Consider the following 18,891-nt stretch of genomic DNA (forward strand, 5'->3'; position numbering starts at 1 on the left):
CTCTGCAGCCAGTGTTATGTATTGTCCCTGGAGAGATGTGTAATCAGACCTCACACTGCTGTGCTCTGTGCTCTCTGCAGCCAGTGTTATGTATTGTCCCTGGAGAGATGTGTAATCAGACCTCACACTGCTGTGTTCTGTGCTCTCTGCAGCCAGTGTTATGTATTGTACCTGGAGAGATGTGTAATCAGACCTCACACTGCTGTGCTCTGTGCTCTCTGCAGCCAGTGTTAGGTATTGTCCCTGGAGAGATGTGTAATCAGACCTCACACTGCTGTGCTCTGTGCTCTCTGCAGTCAGTGTTATGTATTGTCCCTGGAGAGATGTGTAATCAGACCTCACACTGCTGTGCTCTGTGCACTCTGCAGCCAGTGTTATGTATTGTCCCTGGAGAGATGTGTAATCAGACCTCACACTGCTGTGCTCTGTGCTCTCTGCAGTCAGTGTTATGTATTGTCCCTGGAGAGATGTGTAATCAGACCTCACACTGCTGTGCTCTGTGCTCTCTGCAGCCAGTGTTATGTACTGTCCCTGGAGAGATGTGTAATCAGACCTCACACTGCTGTGCTCTGCGCTCTCTGCAGCCAGTGTTATGTATTGTCCCTTGAGAGATGTGTAATCAGACCTCACACTGCTGCGCACTGTGCTCTCTGCAGCCAGTGTTATGTATTGTCCCTGGAGAGATGTGTAATCAGACCTCACACTGCTGTGCTCTGTGCTCTCTGCAGTCAGTGTTATGTATTGTCACTGGAGAGATGTGTAATCAGACCTCACACTGCTGTGCTCTGTGCTCTCTGCAGCCAGTGTTATGTACTGTCCCTGGAGAGATGTGTAATCAGACCTCACACTGCTGTGCTCTGCGCTCTCTGCAGCCAGTGTTATGTATTGTCCCTTGAGAGATGTGTAATCAGACCTCACACTGCTGTGCACTGTGCTCTCTGCAGCCAGTGTTATGTATTGTCCCTGGAGAGATGTGTAATCAGACCTCACACTGCTGTGCTCTGTGCTCTCTGCAGCCAGTGTTATGTATTGTCCCTGGAGAGATGTGTAATCAGACCTCACACTGCTGTGCTCTGTGCTCTCTGCAGCCAGTGTTATGTATTGTCCCTGGAGAGATGTGTAATCAGACCTCACACTGCTGTGCTCTGTGCTCTCTGCAGCCAGTGTTATGTACTGTCCCTGGAGAGATGTGTAATCAGACCTCACACTGCTGTGCTCTGTGCTCTCTGCAGCCAGTGTTATGTATTGTCCCTGGAGAGATGTGTAATCAGACCTCACACTGCTGTGCTCTGTGCTCTCTGCAGCCAGTGCTATGTATTGTGCTGGAGAGATGTGTAATCAGACCTCACACAGCTGTGCTCTGTGCTCTCTGCAGCCAGTGTTATGTATTGTCCCTGGAGAGATGTGTAATCAGACCTCACACTGCTGTGCTCTGTGCTCTCTGCAGCCAGTGTTATGTATTGTCCCTGGAGAGATGTGTAATCAGACCTCACACTGCTGTGCTCTGTGCTCTCTGCAGCCAGTGTTATGTATTGTCCCTGGAGAGATGTGTAATCAGACCTCACACTGCTGTGCTCTGTGCTCTGCAGCCAGTGTTATGTACTGTCCCTGGAGAGATGTGTAATCAGACCTCACACTGCTGTCCTCTGTGCTCTCTGCAGCCAGTGTTATGTATTGTCCCTGGAGAGATGTGTAATCAGACCTCACACTGCTGTGCTCTGTGCTCTCTGCAGCCAGTGTTATGTATTGTCCCTGGAGAGATGTGTAATCAGACCTCACACTGCTGTGCTCTGTGCTCTCTGCAGCCAGTGTTATGTACTGTCCCTGGAGAGATGTGTGATCAGACCTCACACTGCTGTGTTCTGATTTCTCTGCAGCCAGTGTTATGTATTGTCCCTGGAGAGATGTTTAATCAGACCTCACACTGCTGTGCTCTGTGCTCTCTGCAGCCAGTGTTATGTATTGTCCCTGGAGAGATGTGTAATCAGACCTCACACTGCTGTGCTCTGTGCTCTCTGCAGCGTGTTATGTATTGTCCCTGGAGAGATGTGTAATTAGTCCTCACACTGCTGTGCTCTGTGCTCTCTGCAGCCAGTGTTATGTATTGTCCCTGGAGAGATGTGTAATCAGACCTCACACTGCTGTGCTCTGTGCTCTCTGCAGCCAGTGTTATGTATTGTCCCTGGAGAGATGTGTAATCAGACCTCACACTGCTGTGTTCTGTGCTCTCTGCAGCCAGTGTTACGTATTATCCCTGGAGAGATGTGTAATCAGACCTCACACTGCTGTGCTCTGTGCTCTCTGCAGCCAGTGTTATGTATTGTCCCTGGAGAGATGTGTAATCAGACCTCACACTGTTGTGCTCTGTGCTCTCTGCAGCCAGTGTTATGTATTGTCCCTGGAGAGATGTGTAATCAGACCTCACACTGCTGTGCTCTGTGCTCTCTGCAGCCAGTGTTATGTATTGTCCCTGGAGAGATGTGTAATCAGACCTCACACTGCTGTGCTCTGTGCTCTCTGCAGCCAGTGTTATGTATTGTCCCTGGAGAGATGTGTAATCAGACCTCACACTGCTGTGCTCTGTGCTCTCTGCAGCCAGTGTTATGTATTGTCCCTGGAGAGATGTGTAATCAGACCTCACACTGCTATGCTCTGTGCTCTCTGCAGCCAGTGTTATGTATTGTCCCTGGAGAGATATGTAATCAGACCTCACACTGCTGTGCTCTGTGCTCTCTGCAGCCAGTGTTATGTATTGTCCCTGGAGAGATGTATAATCAGACCTCACACTGCTGTGCTCTGTGCTCTCCGCAGCCAGTGTTATGTATTGTCCCTGGAGAGATGTGTAATCAGACCTCACACTGCTGTGCTCTGTGCTCTCTGCAGCCAGTGTTATGTATTGTCCCTGGAGAGATGTGTAATCAGACCTCACACTGTTGTGCTCTGTGCTCTCTGCAGCCAGTGTTATGTATTGTCCCTGGAGAGATGTGTAATCAGACCTCACACTGCTGTGCTCTGTGCTCTCTGCAGCCAGTGTTATGTATTGTCCCTGGAGAGATGTGTAATCAGACCTCACACTGCTGTGCTCTGTGCTCTCTGCAGCCAGTGTTATGTATTGTCCCTGGAGAGATGTGTAATCAGACCTCACACTGCTGTGCTCTGTGCTCTCTGCAGCCAGTGTTATGTATTGTCCCTGGAGAGATGTGTAATCAGACCTCACACTGTTGTGCTCTGTGCTCTCTGCAGCCAGTGTTATGTATTGTCCCTGGAGAGATGTGTAATCAGACCTCACACTGCTGTGCTCTGTGCTCTCTGCAGCCAGTGTTATGTATTGTCCCTGGAGAGATGTGTAATCAGACCTCACACTGCTGTGCTCTGTGCTCTCTGCAGCCAGTGTTATGTATTGTCCCTGGAGAGATGTGTAATCAGACCTCACACTGCTGTGCTCTGTGCTCTCTGCAGCCAGTGTTATGTATTGTCCCTGGAGAGATGTGTAATCAGACCTCACACTGCTGTGCTCTGTGCTCTCTGCAGCCAGTGTTATGTACTGTCCCTGGAGAGATGTGTAATCAGACCTCACTCTGCTGTGCTCTGTGCTCTCTGCAGCCAGTGTTATGTATTGTCCCTGGAGAGATATGTAATCAGACCTCACACTGCTGTGCTCTGTGCTCTCTGCAGCCAGTGTTATGTATTGTCCCTGGAGAGATGTGTAATCATACCATTGTGTCCTCACACTGCTGTGCCCTGTGCTCTCTGCAGACAGTGTGAGATGTGTAACCATACTGCTGTGTATATGGTTAGTAGTTGCTCCGCATTGAGCTCTTTGCTGCTCCGCCCTTTTTCTCTGATTGACTTCTGCAATATCCTATCAGAAGCCTGAAACAGATTTTTATCCTTGCATAGAGGAGGGGCTATAGAGCTGTGCAATGCCAGGAGCACAGAGCACAGCAGTGTGAGGACCCTCCCCCAATCCTGGAATTTATATATATATCATAGTGGGATAAACTGAAGCTGAATGTATGAGGACTCTCACTCCTCGCAGTCCTGTGTACAGTCCTGCACAAACTTTTACCCCAAAAAAGGAGAATTTAGAAATATTTATAGCAGTAAAATGACAACGTCCATTTCACATTTGTAGCCCGATCCCTGGGAATCGGGAGGAGGTGGCAGGTCCTTCCGGTGACCTCTTGTCTGTAGCACCAGCAGGGAGGCTTCCCCCGGCTCCGGTGTCCTCGTATCATCACAGCCTCATCATCCTCATCAGCGCCAGAGAGGAGACCACCACTCGTCTTCTCAATGTCAGTGTGGAGCCCGCGAAAGGGAGTAATGGTGGACGAGGGGGACAGAAGCTGCCCAGAGGGAGTCCTAGGCCTCAGTCTAGTGACTAGCTACAGGGTACAGCTACCCACACAGCCCGAAACATTGAGTGAGTCAACTTTTGGCCAGTTTTTGGACAAAGCTCTGACACGAATGACCATTTCCTGGAATTTTTAGGTCCTTCTTTCACGGTCTTGAGGGACTTCCCTACTATGACGATGTGTGTACATATACAATGTGAACCCAGGTTACCAGGTATACAGTCCACCTGAAGACCGGCCAACCATGAGGCGAGAAGAACAATATGAGACGTTCTCTGTATCTGTAGTCCACATCCCGCACTGCTGGACAACACTTGGCCGGGGTTGGTGGCTCGGATAACGACACTTAGTCGGTGGCTTTCGTGTTACTGTACATTCTGTTTGGTCATCGTTTACTCTCTGCCCTCGGGAACACGTGAGGAACATCTACTGTGTCCAGGAGATACATCCATGAGTCCAATGGTGGACTGACTAACCGATGAGTCTGCTAAAGACTGGGCCAACCATGAGGAGGCCGGCAATACTCTACTGTGAATAATAGTGGTCCCGTATGTGGTAAAGATTTGTGGTCATCCCTTGGCAGCGGGTGGTGGCTCACATGACGACATTGAGTGGATGGTTCCGTTGGACAGTGTTACAGAACATTCTGTTTGGTCCACATTGTGAAAGTCATTCCACGCCCCTGGGTCTGAGACACGTGAGGTCATCTCATCCGTGTCCAAGAGGTACAAACAGAGTTCAGAGGTCCCTCGAGTCTCTCTGACCCCTGATGGTAAGTGAGGAGTCATCCATGGGTGCTGCTGCTCCGTTCTCCTAGTAGCCAGTAAGTCCGCACTTTTCCTTTGCCCTGAGGAGAAGATTTAATAGGATTACAGAAACACGGAAAAAGGGATAAAGCCGACACGTACGGAAAAGTAACGAAATGTGTTACCTTCATCTCTACGTCGCCTCGCAAGCCCAGCTGGAAACAGTTAAACTCCTCTAAAACGTTCCGTGTGTCTGTGGAGACGTGAATTTTTAGTGCTGCAAGGCAAGAGGAGATCGCCACGATTAGCCACGTGGGAAGGCAGAGACTATTGGAAGTCCACATAATGACCGCAGGCCGAGAGACCCCACAATAATACATCCTGCAACGTCACAGACCCCTGGAGCGCCCAGCACCCAATCGTGACAATTACCTTCCCCGTTAGACTCCATCCGTGAAGCTGTGTTTACAGTGTCCCCAAACAGACAATAACGTGGCATCTTCAGGCCCACGACTCCAGCACAGACAGGACCTGGATGACGACCAAGGATATGGAGGATTAAAGGCAGTCACCAGGAGAACATCTCCCCCATCCTCCTCTAGTTACCTGTATGGATCCCGATACGAAGCCTCAGTTGTTGGTCTGGTCGATGGCGAATCTTAAAAGTCCTGACGGCATCCAGTAACGCAAGAGACATCCGGGCAATCTCACGGGCGTGGAGCTTACCGTTACGAACCGGAAGGCCAGATACCACCATATAAGCATCTCCTATTGTCTCCACCTGGAAAACAGGCCAACGATGACGGTCCAGTGACTAATACACATCTCTTACCAAGAAATCTTTGTGTGTCCCACCTTGTAGACATCAAAGTTGTCTATTATGGCATCGAAGCAGGTGTAAAGATCGTTCAGTAGGGTAACAACCTGCGAGGAGAAGAGGAGACATGGTAGTAAAATCGCTGCAACATAGAACCAGCACAGTAGACGACCAAGTAAAGAAGTCTCAGGTCTGCTCAGAGAGAAAGGCTGCAGTCTGTGGCCACCTGGAGAAGATCTGGTCTCAGGAGAACACATGTGGTGAAGCTTGGTCTATCTAGATGTTAGATACCTGCATTGGTGTGCTCTCTGCCAACAGAGAGAAAGGCTGCAGTCTGTGGCCACCTGGAGAAGATCTGGTCTCAGGAGAACACATGTGGTGAAGCTTGGTCTATCTAGATGTTAGATACCTGCATTGGTGTGCTCTCTGCCAACAGAGAGAAAGGCCGTAGTCTGTGGCCACCTGGAGAAGATCTGGTCTCAGGAGAACACATGTGGTCAAGCTTGGTCTATCTAGATGTTAGATACCTGCATTGGTGTGCTCTCTGCCGACAGAGAGAAAGGCCGTAGTCTGTGGGCACCTGGAGAAGATCTGGTCTCAGGAGAACACATGTGGTCAGGCTTGGTCTATCTAGATGTTAGATACCTGCATTGGTGTGCTCTCTGCCGACAGAGAGAAAGGCCGTAGTCTGTGGCCACCTGGAGAAGATCTGGTCTCAGGAGAACACATGTGGTCAAGCTTGGTCTATCTAGATGTTAGATACCTGCATTGGTGTGCTCTCTGCCGACAGAGAGAAAGGCCGTAGTCTGTGGGCACCTGGAGAAGATCTGGTCTCAGGAGAACACATGTGGTGAAGCTTGGTCTATCTAGATGTTAGATACCTGCATTGGTGTGCTCTCTGCCGACAGAGAGAAAGGCCGTAGTCTGTGGGCACCTGGAGAAGATCTGGTCTCAGGAGAACACATGTGGTGAAGCTTGGTCTATCTAGATGTTAGATACCTGCATTGGTGTGCTCTCTGCCGACAGAGAGAAAGGCCGTAGTCTGTGGGCACCTGGAGAAGATCTGGTCTCAGGAGAACACATGTGGTGAAGCTTGGTCTATCTAGATGTTAGATACCTGCATTGGTGTGCTCTCTGCCGACAGAGAGAAAGGCCGTAGTCTGTGGGCACTTGGAGAAGATCTGGTCTCAGGAGAACACATGTGGTGAAGCTTGGTCTATCTAGATGTTAGATACCTGCATTGGTGTGCTCTCTGCCGACAGAGAGAAAGGACGTAGTCTGTGGGCACTTGGAGAAGATCTGGTCTCAGGAGAACACATGGGGTCAGGCTTGGTCTATCTAGATGTTAGATACCTGCATTGGTGTGCTCTCTGCCGACAGTGAGAAAGGCCGTAGTCTGTGGGCACTTGGAGAAGATTTGGTCTCAGGAGAACACATGTGGTGAAGCTTGGTCTATCTAAATGTTAGATACCTGCATTGGTGTGCTCTCTGCCGACAGAGAGAAAGGCCGTAGTCTGTGGGCACCTGGAGAAGATCTGGTCTCAGGAGAACACATGTGGTCAAGCTTGGTCTATCTAGATGTTAGATACCTGCATTGGTGTGCTCTCTGCCGACAGAGAGAAAGGCCGTAGTCTGTGGGCACTTGGAGAAGATCTGGTCTCAGGAGAACACATGGGGTCAAGCTTGGTCTATCTAGATGTTAGATACCTGCATTGGTGTGCTCTCTGCCGACAGAGAGAAAGGCCGTAGTCTGTGGGCACTTGGAGAAGATCTGGTCTCAGGAGAACACATGGGGTCAAGCTTGGTCTATCTAGATGTTAGATACCTGCATTGGTGTGCTCTCTGCCGACAGAGCTGTGAATCCCACAATGTCACTGAAGTAGATGGTGACGCTATCAAAGGCCTCGGCCTGAACGGTTTCTCCTCTTTTGAGCTGTTCGGCGACGGAGCTGAATAATGGAGACATCAACTTGTGAGCGATCCTGGTGCACGCGCTATGAGAGCCATAGTGGACATCTAACCTACGACGGGGCGATGGACTTACTGAGGCAGGATCTGGTAGAGGAGAGCCTCTGCTTTACGTTTCTCCTCCAAGTACGCCTGCGTCCTGTCCTCCACAAGTTCTTCCAAGTTGTTGGCATACTGCTCCATGCGAGAGAGCAGATTGTCCAGGATGTTGCTGCTGTTCTCTCTACAGGACACAGGCAAGAAAAACAATTTGGTGAGCAACGTTTATAGATGACAAAGCAAGATAAAGTTTATTCAGGAAAGGAAAGAACGAGGTCTGCGTAGGTCATCTCCTTAGTTCTCAACACATTGTTGTTTACGTAGGAGAAGGACAGAATAGGTACAAGAGACAGCAGGGGCTGGAGGAGTAGGGGGAATGGGTCAAGGGTCCATCATCTGTGCATCAGTATCGTCAACCCAGCAGTTGTCATATCTAAATAAGTCAAGTCTAAATAATATGTGTTCCTCCTGAAAGAGTGCGACTAATCAACTAATGGCAATCCATGATGCGTGATCTTCTGGGGGACCGTAGAGTAGACTCCTTTCTAGTCAGTGCCATGTGGGTTATGGCCTAAAGAATCTACTTCTCAGGTTTTTGACTAAACTCTGGACAGGGTGAGGGTTGGATATGTCAGCATAGGGTTATAGGTTTGAGAAGGTGTTTGGGTTAAGGGTGACCTATCACCTGTTGAACTTGCGTAGTAAAACTTTGATCTGGTTAAAGTCTGGTCTATCCAATGGGTCCTCGGCCCAGCATCGCTGCATAAGGATCCCCAGCTCCTGGATATGGCAGTAAAGGTTGGTAGACGGCCTGAAATATGGCTTCTCTCTGCTTTTCACTCTTTCGATGATCTCTGAGCAGAAGGGAAGAAGCATGATAAGGAGGAGGAGCGTCCTGGTCGTAGTATCAGTCACATTACTCATGTACCTTTAGGGCTGTAGTCTCCACTGTCCACATAGAAGACCCCGTTCCTCAGTGCGATCTCTTGCAGGATGATGCCGAAGCTGTAGATGTCTCCTTTCTGACTGCCCTGTGGATTGGCCGACTCCATACGCAGAAGCTCGGGCGATGTCCACAGTTTCTCTATAGCAAACGTGAGCGTCAGACGATGTACAATACTTAGTGTTACACAGTCAGCGAAGACCTCAAGACCACTGTCTCCCCTGAGCGCCCACTCACTAGTCACTGACCTACATTCACGGTAACCACTAAGTTATGTAAAAACATGGTACCCTGGGGCCGTGCCATCTGTGTGCCATCCTCGCCTTATGCTACTTGGCTTCTCCCTTAACATCCACAGAACATCTGTCTCATCGTTGATGCCTCGTCTTACATACAGGACTACACAGACATTTAGCCACAGCCACTAATGATGACTTTTCGAGAAACCTGGTTGACATTATAAGGAGGGGTCCTCTCACATGACCGGTCTTACTAGCAAAATAAGCATGAGAGTCCTCGAGGTCCATAGCACTGCGGAAGCTGGCCAGTCCATAGTCGGTGATCTTCAGTACAAAGCGACTGTCCACCACGCAGTTGGACGACTTTAGGTTCCCATGGGACATGATGACGCTATTGTGGAGGAAGAGCATCCCCTGGAGGGAAAACAAGAATCGGAAAATATAATAGCCCCAAGACATCACATAATACCCACAGAGAGTGCGAGACCTGGGACTGAAACTCAGATCTTATAGTAGGTCAGGATCCAAGACCAAAGGTTATCAAGCTATGATATAAATATCGTGGTGGTTGGGTCCAATACTTAACGTCAGCTTTTAAAGACTCCAGCGCCACACATTATATAGTGGCTTTTCTTTGTATTGCAGCTCATTCCCACACCAATGGATGTAATGTTATAGGCCAGTGATGGCAAACCTTTTAGACACTGAGTGCCCAAACTACAACCAAAACCCACATATTTTTTGCAAAGTGCCATTGCGACCATTTAAGCAGTAACTTATTACTACCTGCTTTTTCAAAGGTTTAAATTGTATAGGCACCTGAGGACACCAATACAGTAGAAAGAAGGAGAAGAAGTTTGGATTATCATTGTAGCTTCCTTCTGGGGTCCTGGGCTGCCTGGGATTGCAAGAGGCCTTGAGTCCTGTCTGGCAAACTCTACCCTGGGGTGATGGCAAGGGTGCCCATAAAGAGGGCTCTGAGTGCCGCCTCTGGCACCCGTGCCATAGGTTCGCCACCACCGATATAGACTTTAGGGGAGTAAGTGCTGGAGCGCCTTGGTCTTCACACAACACATAGGTCGGGTGGTGAACGTCAACCTCAACCAACCTGAGTAGGAATGAGCCATAATATCACGGTCTTGGAGCACCCCCTGTACAACTACTGATATTTCAACTACCTCGCTCCCGAATCCTTCATGACTTACCTTTACAATGTCATTGATTAGAGAATATCTGAACATCCAATCCAGGGTGATGCTCTCGTTCTCAAGAATATCCTGGGCAGAAGAATAATTGGGATCAGTCATTGCGTATTATTACATCGAGGCCACTGATATGTGGACGTGTACGTGTTACGTGTTTACCTGCAAGCTGCCACGAGGACAGTACTCCGTCAGGATGCAGATATTAGGAGGGTCAATACAAGCCCCCACAAAGCGGGTGAGGTGCTCGTTCTGTACATCCCTCATCTGGAAGAAATATGTACACGATCAGCTTCATTCACTAAACTTCATAGGGAATCATTGGACAAGAGGGTAAGTTATGTACCATGATAGACCCAGAACCCAAGGCGCGACTAGTTATCTCCCAGATATCCATCACATGAAGGGCTGCGCCATAAAAGCCGCTTTCCTTTGTGACTTGAGCTTTTTGTGGTTTTAGGCTAAGCCTTTGCTGTGGTGTGAAACACCCGAGCTCCACTTATCTTGTATGCAGTATATGGCGGCACTACTGCCACACATACATATGGATTGCCGATGGGGTCTCATCTTCTCAGTGATGGATGCTAGACATTAAAACGCTGAGATAATTCCTGATTTAAGCATCCGTGGATCCAGGGAGGGAGGGAGGGAGGCAGACGGAGGAGCTGCTCAGACTGGAGATTGCAAATATTACTGAAATGTCAGCGTTGGTTCTGATTAATATTGGGGCAGAGAAAATAACATTATCTAGAGGGTTTTAAGAAGCCGAAGGGAGAGAGAACATAGCGAATGCTAAAGACAAGGGCAGAGGCGGCACCAGAATATAGAAGAAGGCTGGGGGAAGAGAGACGTGGAGCCTGGCTACAAATCGGGGAGGGCAGTAAGGACGGACACAAGGGGGGGGGATGTAGGGTGTAGATTCTGATATTTTGGGTCGGTGAAAGGCTCCAGGTCAGTTGGGGACTTCATGGGTAAATGCTCGAAATCGGAATGGTCTTTACTCATAACTTCTGGGTTAACGATCTTTATAGGTTACATTTTTCCCTTGGATAAGGCAGAATGGCTGCTGGTTTCTGAGTATGGTGTTTCTTTTCAGCTCCCTCCAGACAAGAGCCCTCATTGTCACCACTTTACAGCTTAATAAGTGACAAGCGTACAGATTAGCTGGCGGCGTGAGCCTCCTTTCAAGGACTCATCGGGATGAGAGAGGGAAGTCATGACCGACCAACTCAGGTTAAGTGGAGAAAAGCAGAAGGGTACAGCCGGAGCTCACAATAAAAATGACAACAAACGACTTGTTTATATTCAGCCAGAGCAATTTCTGTGGTGTCAGCAGCTTTTTCCCCGAGACTGGAAGCCAAGGACGTGTCTGAGCACAGACAGATCCCAGATGCCAGCGGAGAAGCCGAGAGGAACTTGGGATGTTATTACATAAGTGGAAGTTACACGGTGATGGCCCAAAGATCTTCAACTATCGAAGGGACAACACACGACTCAATACTCACATGCTTCAGCTCAAACAGAACTTTGCGGGTCAGTTCTATGCGCTTGCGGTTGATGTACTTGACAGCAACAATATTGCCCTGAAATTGAGAAGAGGTTAAAGACTTCAATAAGAGGCTTTCACAAAGTAACATCTCACCATGACGGATTACAACTTATTTAAGATTGTTCCCTCGGGGACCTCTAGGCATCGGGAATATCAAGGGGTTTTTATATCGGGAGCGTTAAGTGATACCTTGTAATATGCCGTCTTGGCAAAGATCTGGAACTGGCCTTCGGTGGTGAGCAGGGATCCATAATTGGAGCCTCTCTAGAGCGAAAAGAATATTAACAACAATGATAAGTTCAGAATACAGAAACATGTCCGGAGGACAGCAAGAACCTTCACAAGTACGAAAGGGGATATGAGTAATGGAAAGGAATAATCAGATGAAGCAACATGATTAATACAACTCCAAGAATGAGGAGAAGCTGGAAATGAAATCACGTGGACTGGGGAGATGATGAGTGATCGGTGGGAGGACCTCGATAACAACGTGGATAGATGGATGTGCTCGGCCTGGTCACATTTTATTTAGAGCACCGAACAAAAACATCCATAACAAAAGATGTGATGCAAAAAGAAAGAATACAATACATCCGTCTGAGCCTCCGGATAATGGGCTGGTCAGTGAATATTTTTGGAAACCGCAGCCAACTCCGAATGGGTTGGTGATCTTATCTGTGCGCGTTGACGCGCGTCGTAGATTATGGAATGAAAATAGTAACAGAACACATAGAGGAAAGAGATGTTTTCATTTTGTTACGGGCTTCAGGCGCAGGTGAAAGCAAGATAAGAAGTAAGGACACAGTTTAACTTGGATTGGAGACGGAGAAGATAGAAAAGCTTGGGAGAAGAATGGGACAGCGATGGCCCGTAGATACAGAGATGACAAGATATAGAGCGATAGAGAAGGAAAACTGCAAGTAGGACGAAGACAGAGGAATCCAAAAAGCTTCAGGGTGGCACAGACATAGAATGGAGCAGACAGCGGAGGAGACAACGAGGGGCAAACACGGGGGAACTTGGCTTAGTGACATGAAGATGGTGACATAAAGTTCAAACTGACCACACAAAATGTTATCGAGATGGTATTCTGGACCCAATGCCTGGTGGTTGTTCTGTTGTTTTCCATAGCCAAGAAATACAGTAGTCCAACATTGGCCTCATCCATGATCATCTCAACACTTTCAGACAATCAACACAAATTAGTATTTTATCTATGCGACTAGGTAGATACTGGGAAAATAGGCAAATATCCCAAGATGGGATAAGGAAAACCAGGTCTCTTTTAGCTACAATGTAAGGCAGCCCCCTTGATATCAAGTAGGACCTACCAGAGGCCTAATGACATGATGCAGGGATTAAAACCAAACCAGTCTACCTATTCCAGAAGGAGCAGACTCCTGTATAATGTCTCAACCTGATTGGGTCTCCTCACTGCAGCGTAGGGACCTGGTTTGGCTGGGTGAGAGGCTTGTGACTAGGGTCGGGAAGTAAGAGTTCTCCCAACCACGTAGGCGTGTGGAGTCTTATAGCCATGGATGCTTGGTAGATACTAGAAGACGTAAGCCAATGGTATCTTTAAAAAAGGACTTCAAGTGTAAAGTGCAGAGGAAATACAAGTAGGACGTCGACAGAACCTCAACGCCAATTCACGACTCAACCAAGGTTGACCCAACACATGTGAGATGCAGGATTAAACATGGACAATACATAAGCTCAGCGGGGCTTCTAGTGGAGGTGGTCCTGTGAGATATATTGGGTCTCCATGTAGGGTCTTACTGAGGGGACGATGTCTTCCAGTGCTCCTGTCTCTAGCTCATTCCTCTGTGCTATTTTCTTTCACGTAAGGTACATTAGCACCAGTCATCAGTCACCTGACCGCCGTGCCGTTATCTCGTCTTGATGAGTCTTCTGCATAATCTACCATGACCACCGCCAATCGTTGAGCGTAAAGTAGGACGATAACATTACATTACGTCGTCTTGCTACGACGACTCCCTGCACGATGGCGGGTGCTGTGACGGGCAGACGTGCTAGAGGCCTAGTTACCAGTGATAGCGTGAGCTTGCTGCCGGCCCGGCGGAGGTTTTTCTCCATGTTGCTCGTCTGAATGTCCTCCCATCGTACTTTCCACAGCTCTGCAGCCAACTCCTTCTCTAGACGCAGCTTCCTGGGGAGATAAAGGTAAAACAGCTCTGGTTATTAGAATCACATGTTCTCCGGGAATGGACGGTGCATTGGGCAGAACACTCTGACAGCTGATAGCCTTGGGTGATATCATTCTAGTTCTCATCAAAGTAAATCGGAGGAGTGAGCTTATGTATCGACAGTAATTTATCACAGGAGGCCAAGGCTTCATGACATCAAAGGCAACAGCTTGTGCAACTTTGGTGTGACTCAACCCAGCACCCCATTACTGCTCTGTACAAGCTGCTGTCACTCTCACTGCCTGCACTTCTACGGCTCGCCGCGTTTTACTTACATTAAGCTACAAACCTCCTGCCTGGAAACCTACGAAATCTGTAAGGTCCTTTACACTCAGGACACATGAGAAGTATGTTTTACAATAGCCTCAAACAAGGCATGGGCACTTTTCATGGTAGACAGGGGACACCAACCCCCATACCAAGTAAGTAGCCTTGTCCTGTGTCCTGACACCTTTCTATCATAGCCAGCAGTGGTCAGGGGTCAGCATGGGTGCTCTGACCTCTCTGTGACTACACCCCCTATACACAGCGAGCTGCCATGTCCTGTGTGTCCTGACACCTTTCTATCATAGCCAGCAGTGGTCAGGGGTCAGCATGGGCGCTCTGACCCCTCTGTGACTACACCCCCCATACACAGCGAGCTGCCATGTCCTGTGTGTCCTGACACCTTTCTATCATAGTCAGCAGTGGTCAGGGGTCAGCATGGGTGCTCTGACCCCTCTGTGACTACACCCCCCATACACAGCGAGCTGCCATGTCCTGTGTGTCCTGACACCTTTCTATCATAGCCAGCAGTGGTCAGGGGTCAGCATGGGTGCTCTGACCCCTCTGTGACTACAACCCCATACACAGCGAGCTGCCATGTCCTGTGTGTCCTGACACCTTTCTATCATAGCCAGCAGTGGTCAGGGGTCAGCATGGGTGCTCTGACCCCTCTGTGACTACACCCCCCATACACAGCGATCTGCCATGTCCTGTGTCCTGACACCTTTCTATCATAGCCAGCAGTGGTCAGGGGTCAGCATGGGTGCTCTGACCCCTCTGTGACTACACCCCCCATACACAGCGATCTGCCATGTCCTGTGTGTCCTGACACCTTTCTATCATAGCCAGCAGTGGTCAGGGGTCAGCATGGGTGCTCTGACCCCTCTGTGACTACAACCCCATACACAGCGAGCTGCCATGTCCTGTGTGTCCTGACACCTTTCTATCATAGCCAGCAGTGGTCAGGGGTCAGCATGGGTGCTCTGACCTCTCTGTGACTACACCCCCCATACACAGCGATCTGCCATGTCCTGTGTCCTGACACCTTTCTATCATAGCCAGCAGTGGTCAGGGGTCAGCATGGGAGCTCTGACGCCTCTGTGACTACACCCCCCATACACAGCGAGTTGCCATGTCCTGTGTCCTGACACCTTTCTATCATAGCCAGCAGTGGTCAGGGGTCAGCATGGACGCTCTGACCCCTCTGTGACTACACCCCCCATACACAGCGAGCTGCCATGTCCTGTGTGTCCTGACACCTTTCTATCATAGCCAGCAGTGGTCAGGGGTCAGCATGGGTGCTCTGACCTCTCTGTGACTACACCCCCATACACAGCGAGCTGCCATGTCCTGTGTGTCCTGACACCTTTCTATCATAGCCAGCAGTGGTCAGGGGTCAGCATGGGCGCTCTGACCCCTCTGTGACTACACCCCCCATACACAGCGAGCTGCCATGTCCTGTGTGTCCTGACACCTTTCTATCATAGCCAGCAGTGGTTAGGGGTCAGCATGGGCGCTCTGACCCCTCTGTGACTACATCCCCCATACACAGCGAGCTGTCATGTCCTGTGTGTCCTGACACCTTTCTATCATAGCCAGCAGTGGTCAGGGGTCAGCATGGGCGCTCTGACCCCTCTGTGACTACACCCCCCATACACAGCGAGCTGCCATGTCCTGTGTGTCCTGACACCTTTCTATCATAGCCAGCAGTGGTCAGGGGTCAGCATGGGTGCTCTGACCCCTCTGTGACCACACCCCCCATACACAGCGAGCTGCCATGTCCTGTGTCCTGACACCTTTCTATCATAGCCAGCAGTGGTCAGGGGTCAGCATGGGCGCTCTGACCCTTCTGTGACTACACCCCCCATACACAGCGAGCTGCCATGTCCTGTGTGTCCTGACACCTTTCTATCATAGCCAGCAGTGGTCAGGGGTCAGCATGGGCGCTCTGACCCCTCTGTGACTACACCCCCCATACACAGCGAGCTGCCATGTCCTGTGTGTCCTGACACCTTTCTATCATAGCCAGCAGTGGTCAGGGGTCAGCATGGAGGCTCTGACCCCTCTGTGACTACACCCCCCATACACAGCGAGCTGCCATGTCCTGTGTGTCCTGACACCTTTCTATCATAGCCAGCAGTGGTCAGGGGTCAGCATGGGCGCTCTGACCCCTCTGTGACTACACCCCCCCATACACAGGGAGCTGCCATGTCCTGTGTGTCCTGACACCTTTCTATCATAGCCAGCAGTGATCAGGGGTCAGCATGGGCGCTCTGACCCCTCTGTGACTAAGCCCTCCATACACAGCGAGCTGCCATGTCCTGTGTGTCCTGACACCTTTCTATCATAGCCAGCAGTGGTCAGGGGTCAGCATGGTGCTCTGACCTCTCTGTGACTACACCCCCCATACACAGGGAGCTGCCATGTCCTGTGTGTCCTGACACCTTTCTATCATAGCCAGCAGTGGTCAGGGGTCAGCATGGGTGCTCTGACCCCTCTGTGACTACACCCCCCATACACAGCGAGCTGCCATGCCCTGTGTGTCCTGACACCTTTCTATCATAGCCAGCAGTGGTCAGGGGTCAGCATGGGTGCTCTGACCCCTCTGTGACTACACCCCCATACACAGCGAGCTGCCATGTCCTGTGTGTCCTGACACCTCTCTATCATAGCCAGCAGTGGTCAGGGGTCAGCATGGGCGCTCTGACCCCTCTGTGACTACACCCCCATATACAGCGAGCTGCCATGTCCTGTGTGTCCTGACACCTTTCTATCATAGCCAGCAGTGGTCAGGGGTCAGCATGGGCGCTCTGACCCCTCTGTGACTACACCCCCCATACACAGCGAGCTGCCATGTCCTGTGTGTCCTGACACCTTTCTATCATAGCCAGCAGTGGTCAGGGGTCAGCATGGGTGCTCTGACCCCTCTGTGACTACACCCCCCATACACAGCGAGCTGCCATGTCCTGTGTGTCCTGACACCTTTCTATCATAGCCAGCAGTGGTCAGGGGTCAGCATGGGTCCTCTGACCCCTCTGTGACTACACCCCCCATACACAGCGAGCTGCCATGTCCTGTGTGTCCTGACACCTTTCTATCATAGCCAGCAGTGGTCAGGGGTCAGCATGGGCGCTCTGACCCCTCTGTGACTACACCCCCCATACACAGCGATCTGCCATGTCCTGTGTGTCCTGACACCTTTCTATCATAGCCAGCAGTGGTCAGGGGTCAGCATGGGTGCTCTGACCTCTCTATGACTACACCCCCCCCATACACAGCGAGCTGCCATGTCCTGTGTGTCCTGACACCTTTCTATCATAGCCAGCAGTGGTCAGGGGTCAGCATGGGGGCTCTGACCCCTCTGTGACTACACCCCCCATACACAGCGAGCTGTCATGTCCTGTGTGTCCTGACACCTTTCTATCATAGCCAGCAGTGGTCAGGGGTCAGCATGGGCGCTCTGACCCCTCTGTGACTACACCCCCCATACACAGCGATCTGCCATGTTCTGTGTGTCCTGACACCTTTCTATCATAGCCAGCAGTGGTCAGGGGTCAGCATGGGCGCTCTGACCCCTCTGTGACTACACCCCCCATACACAGCGAGCAGCCATGTCCTGTGTGTCCTGACACCTTTCTATCATAGCCAGCAGTGGTCAGGGGTCAGCATGGGTGCTCTGACCTCTCTATGACTACACCCCCCCCATACACAGCGAGCTGCCATGTCCTGTGTGTCCTGACACCTTTCTATCATAGCCAGCAGTGGTCAGGGGTCAGCATGGGTGCTCTGACCTCTCTGTGACTACACCCTCCATACACAGCGAGCTGCCATGTCCTGTGTCCTGACACCTTTCTATCATAGCCAGCAGTGGTCAGGGGTCAGCATGGGTGCTCTGACCCCTCTGTGACTACACCCCCATACACAGCGAGCTGCCATGTCCTGTGTGTCCTGACACCTTTCTATCATAGCCAGCAGTGGTCAGGGGTCAGCATGGGCGCTCTGACCCCTCTGTGACTACACCCCCATACACAGCGAGCTGCCATGTCCTGTGTGTCCTGACACCTTTCTATCATAGCCAGCAGTGGTCAGGGGTCAGCATGTGTGCTCTGACCCCTCTGTGACTACACTCCCCATACACAGCGAGCTGCCATGTCCTGTGTCCTGACACCTTTCTATCATAGCCAGCAGTGGTCAGGGGTCAGCATGGGTGCTCTGACCCCTCTGTGACTACACCCTCCATACACAGCGAGCTGCCATGTCCTGTGTGTCCTGACACCTTTCTATCATAGCCAGCAGTGGTCAGGGGTCAGCATGGGCGCTCTGACCCCTCTGTGACTACACCCCCCATACTCAGGGAGCTGCCATGTCCTGTGTGTCCTGACACCTTTCTATCATAGCCAGCAGTGGTCAGGGGTCAGCATGGGTGCTCTGACCCCTCTGTGACTACACCCCCCATACACAGCGAGCTGCCATGTCCTGTGTCCTGACACCTTTCTATCATAGCCAGCAGTGGTGAGGGGTCAGCATGGGCGCTCTGACCCCTCTGTGACTACACCCCCATA

The 18,891-nt window shown here is 50.5% G+C and overlaps 1 protein-coding gene across 1 annotated transcript in view; it reads right to left on the reverse strand.

The window, feature by feature from the left end:
* Positions 1-4,123: 4,123 nt before the first annotated feature.
* The window catches only part of NPR1 (natriuretic peptide receptor 1), a 70,155-nt gene continuing 55,387 nt past the window's right edge, over positions 4,124-18,891 (reverse strand). Inside the window, exons 8-22 of the mRNA XM_072114478.1 lie at positions 13,908-14,028; positions 12,048-12,122; positions 11,815-11,892; positions 10,472-10,576; positions 10,313-10,384; positions 9,362-9,521; positions 8,854-9,009; positions 8,611-8,779; positions 7,963-8,109; positions 7,744-7,867; positions 5,957-6,025; positions 5,708-5,882; positions 5,534-5,632; positions 5,287-5,378; positions 4,124-5,202 (exon numbers count right to left, since the gene is read on the reverse strand). Coding sequence (XP_071970579.1) covers positions 5,140-5,202; positions 5,287-5,378; positions 5,534-5,632; positions 5,708-5,882; positions 5,957-6,025; positions 7,744-7,867; positions 7,963-8,109; positions 8,611-8,779; positions 8,854-9,009; positions 9,362-9,521; positions 10,313-10,384; positions 10,472-10,576; positions 11,815-11,892; positions 12,048-12,122; positions 13,908-14,028 — 1,705 coding nt within the window. The 3' untranslated portion in view covers positions 4,124-5,139. The remainder of the gene's footprint in view (positions 5,203-5,286; positions 5,379-5,533; positions 5,633-5,707; positions 5,883-5,956; positions 6,026-7,743; positions 7,868-7,962; positions 8,110-8,610; positions 8,780-8,853; positions 9,010-9,361; positions 9,522-10,312; positions 10,385-10,471; positions 10,577-11,814; positions 11,893-12,047; positions 12,123-13,907; positions 14,029-18,891) is intronic.

Source organism: Engystomops pustulosus, chromosome 7 (assembly GCF_040894005.1).
Source record: "Engystomops pustulosus chromosome 7, aEngPut4.maternal, whole genome shotgun sequence".
NCBI classification, from domain to species: Eukaryota; Metazoa; Chordata; class Amphibia; order Anura; family Leptodactylidae; genus Engystomops; species Engystomops pustulosus.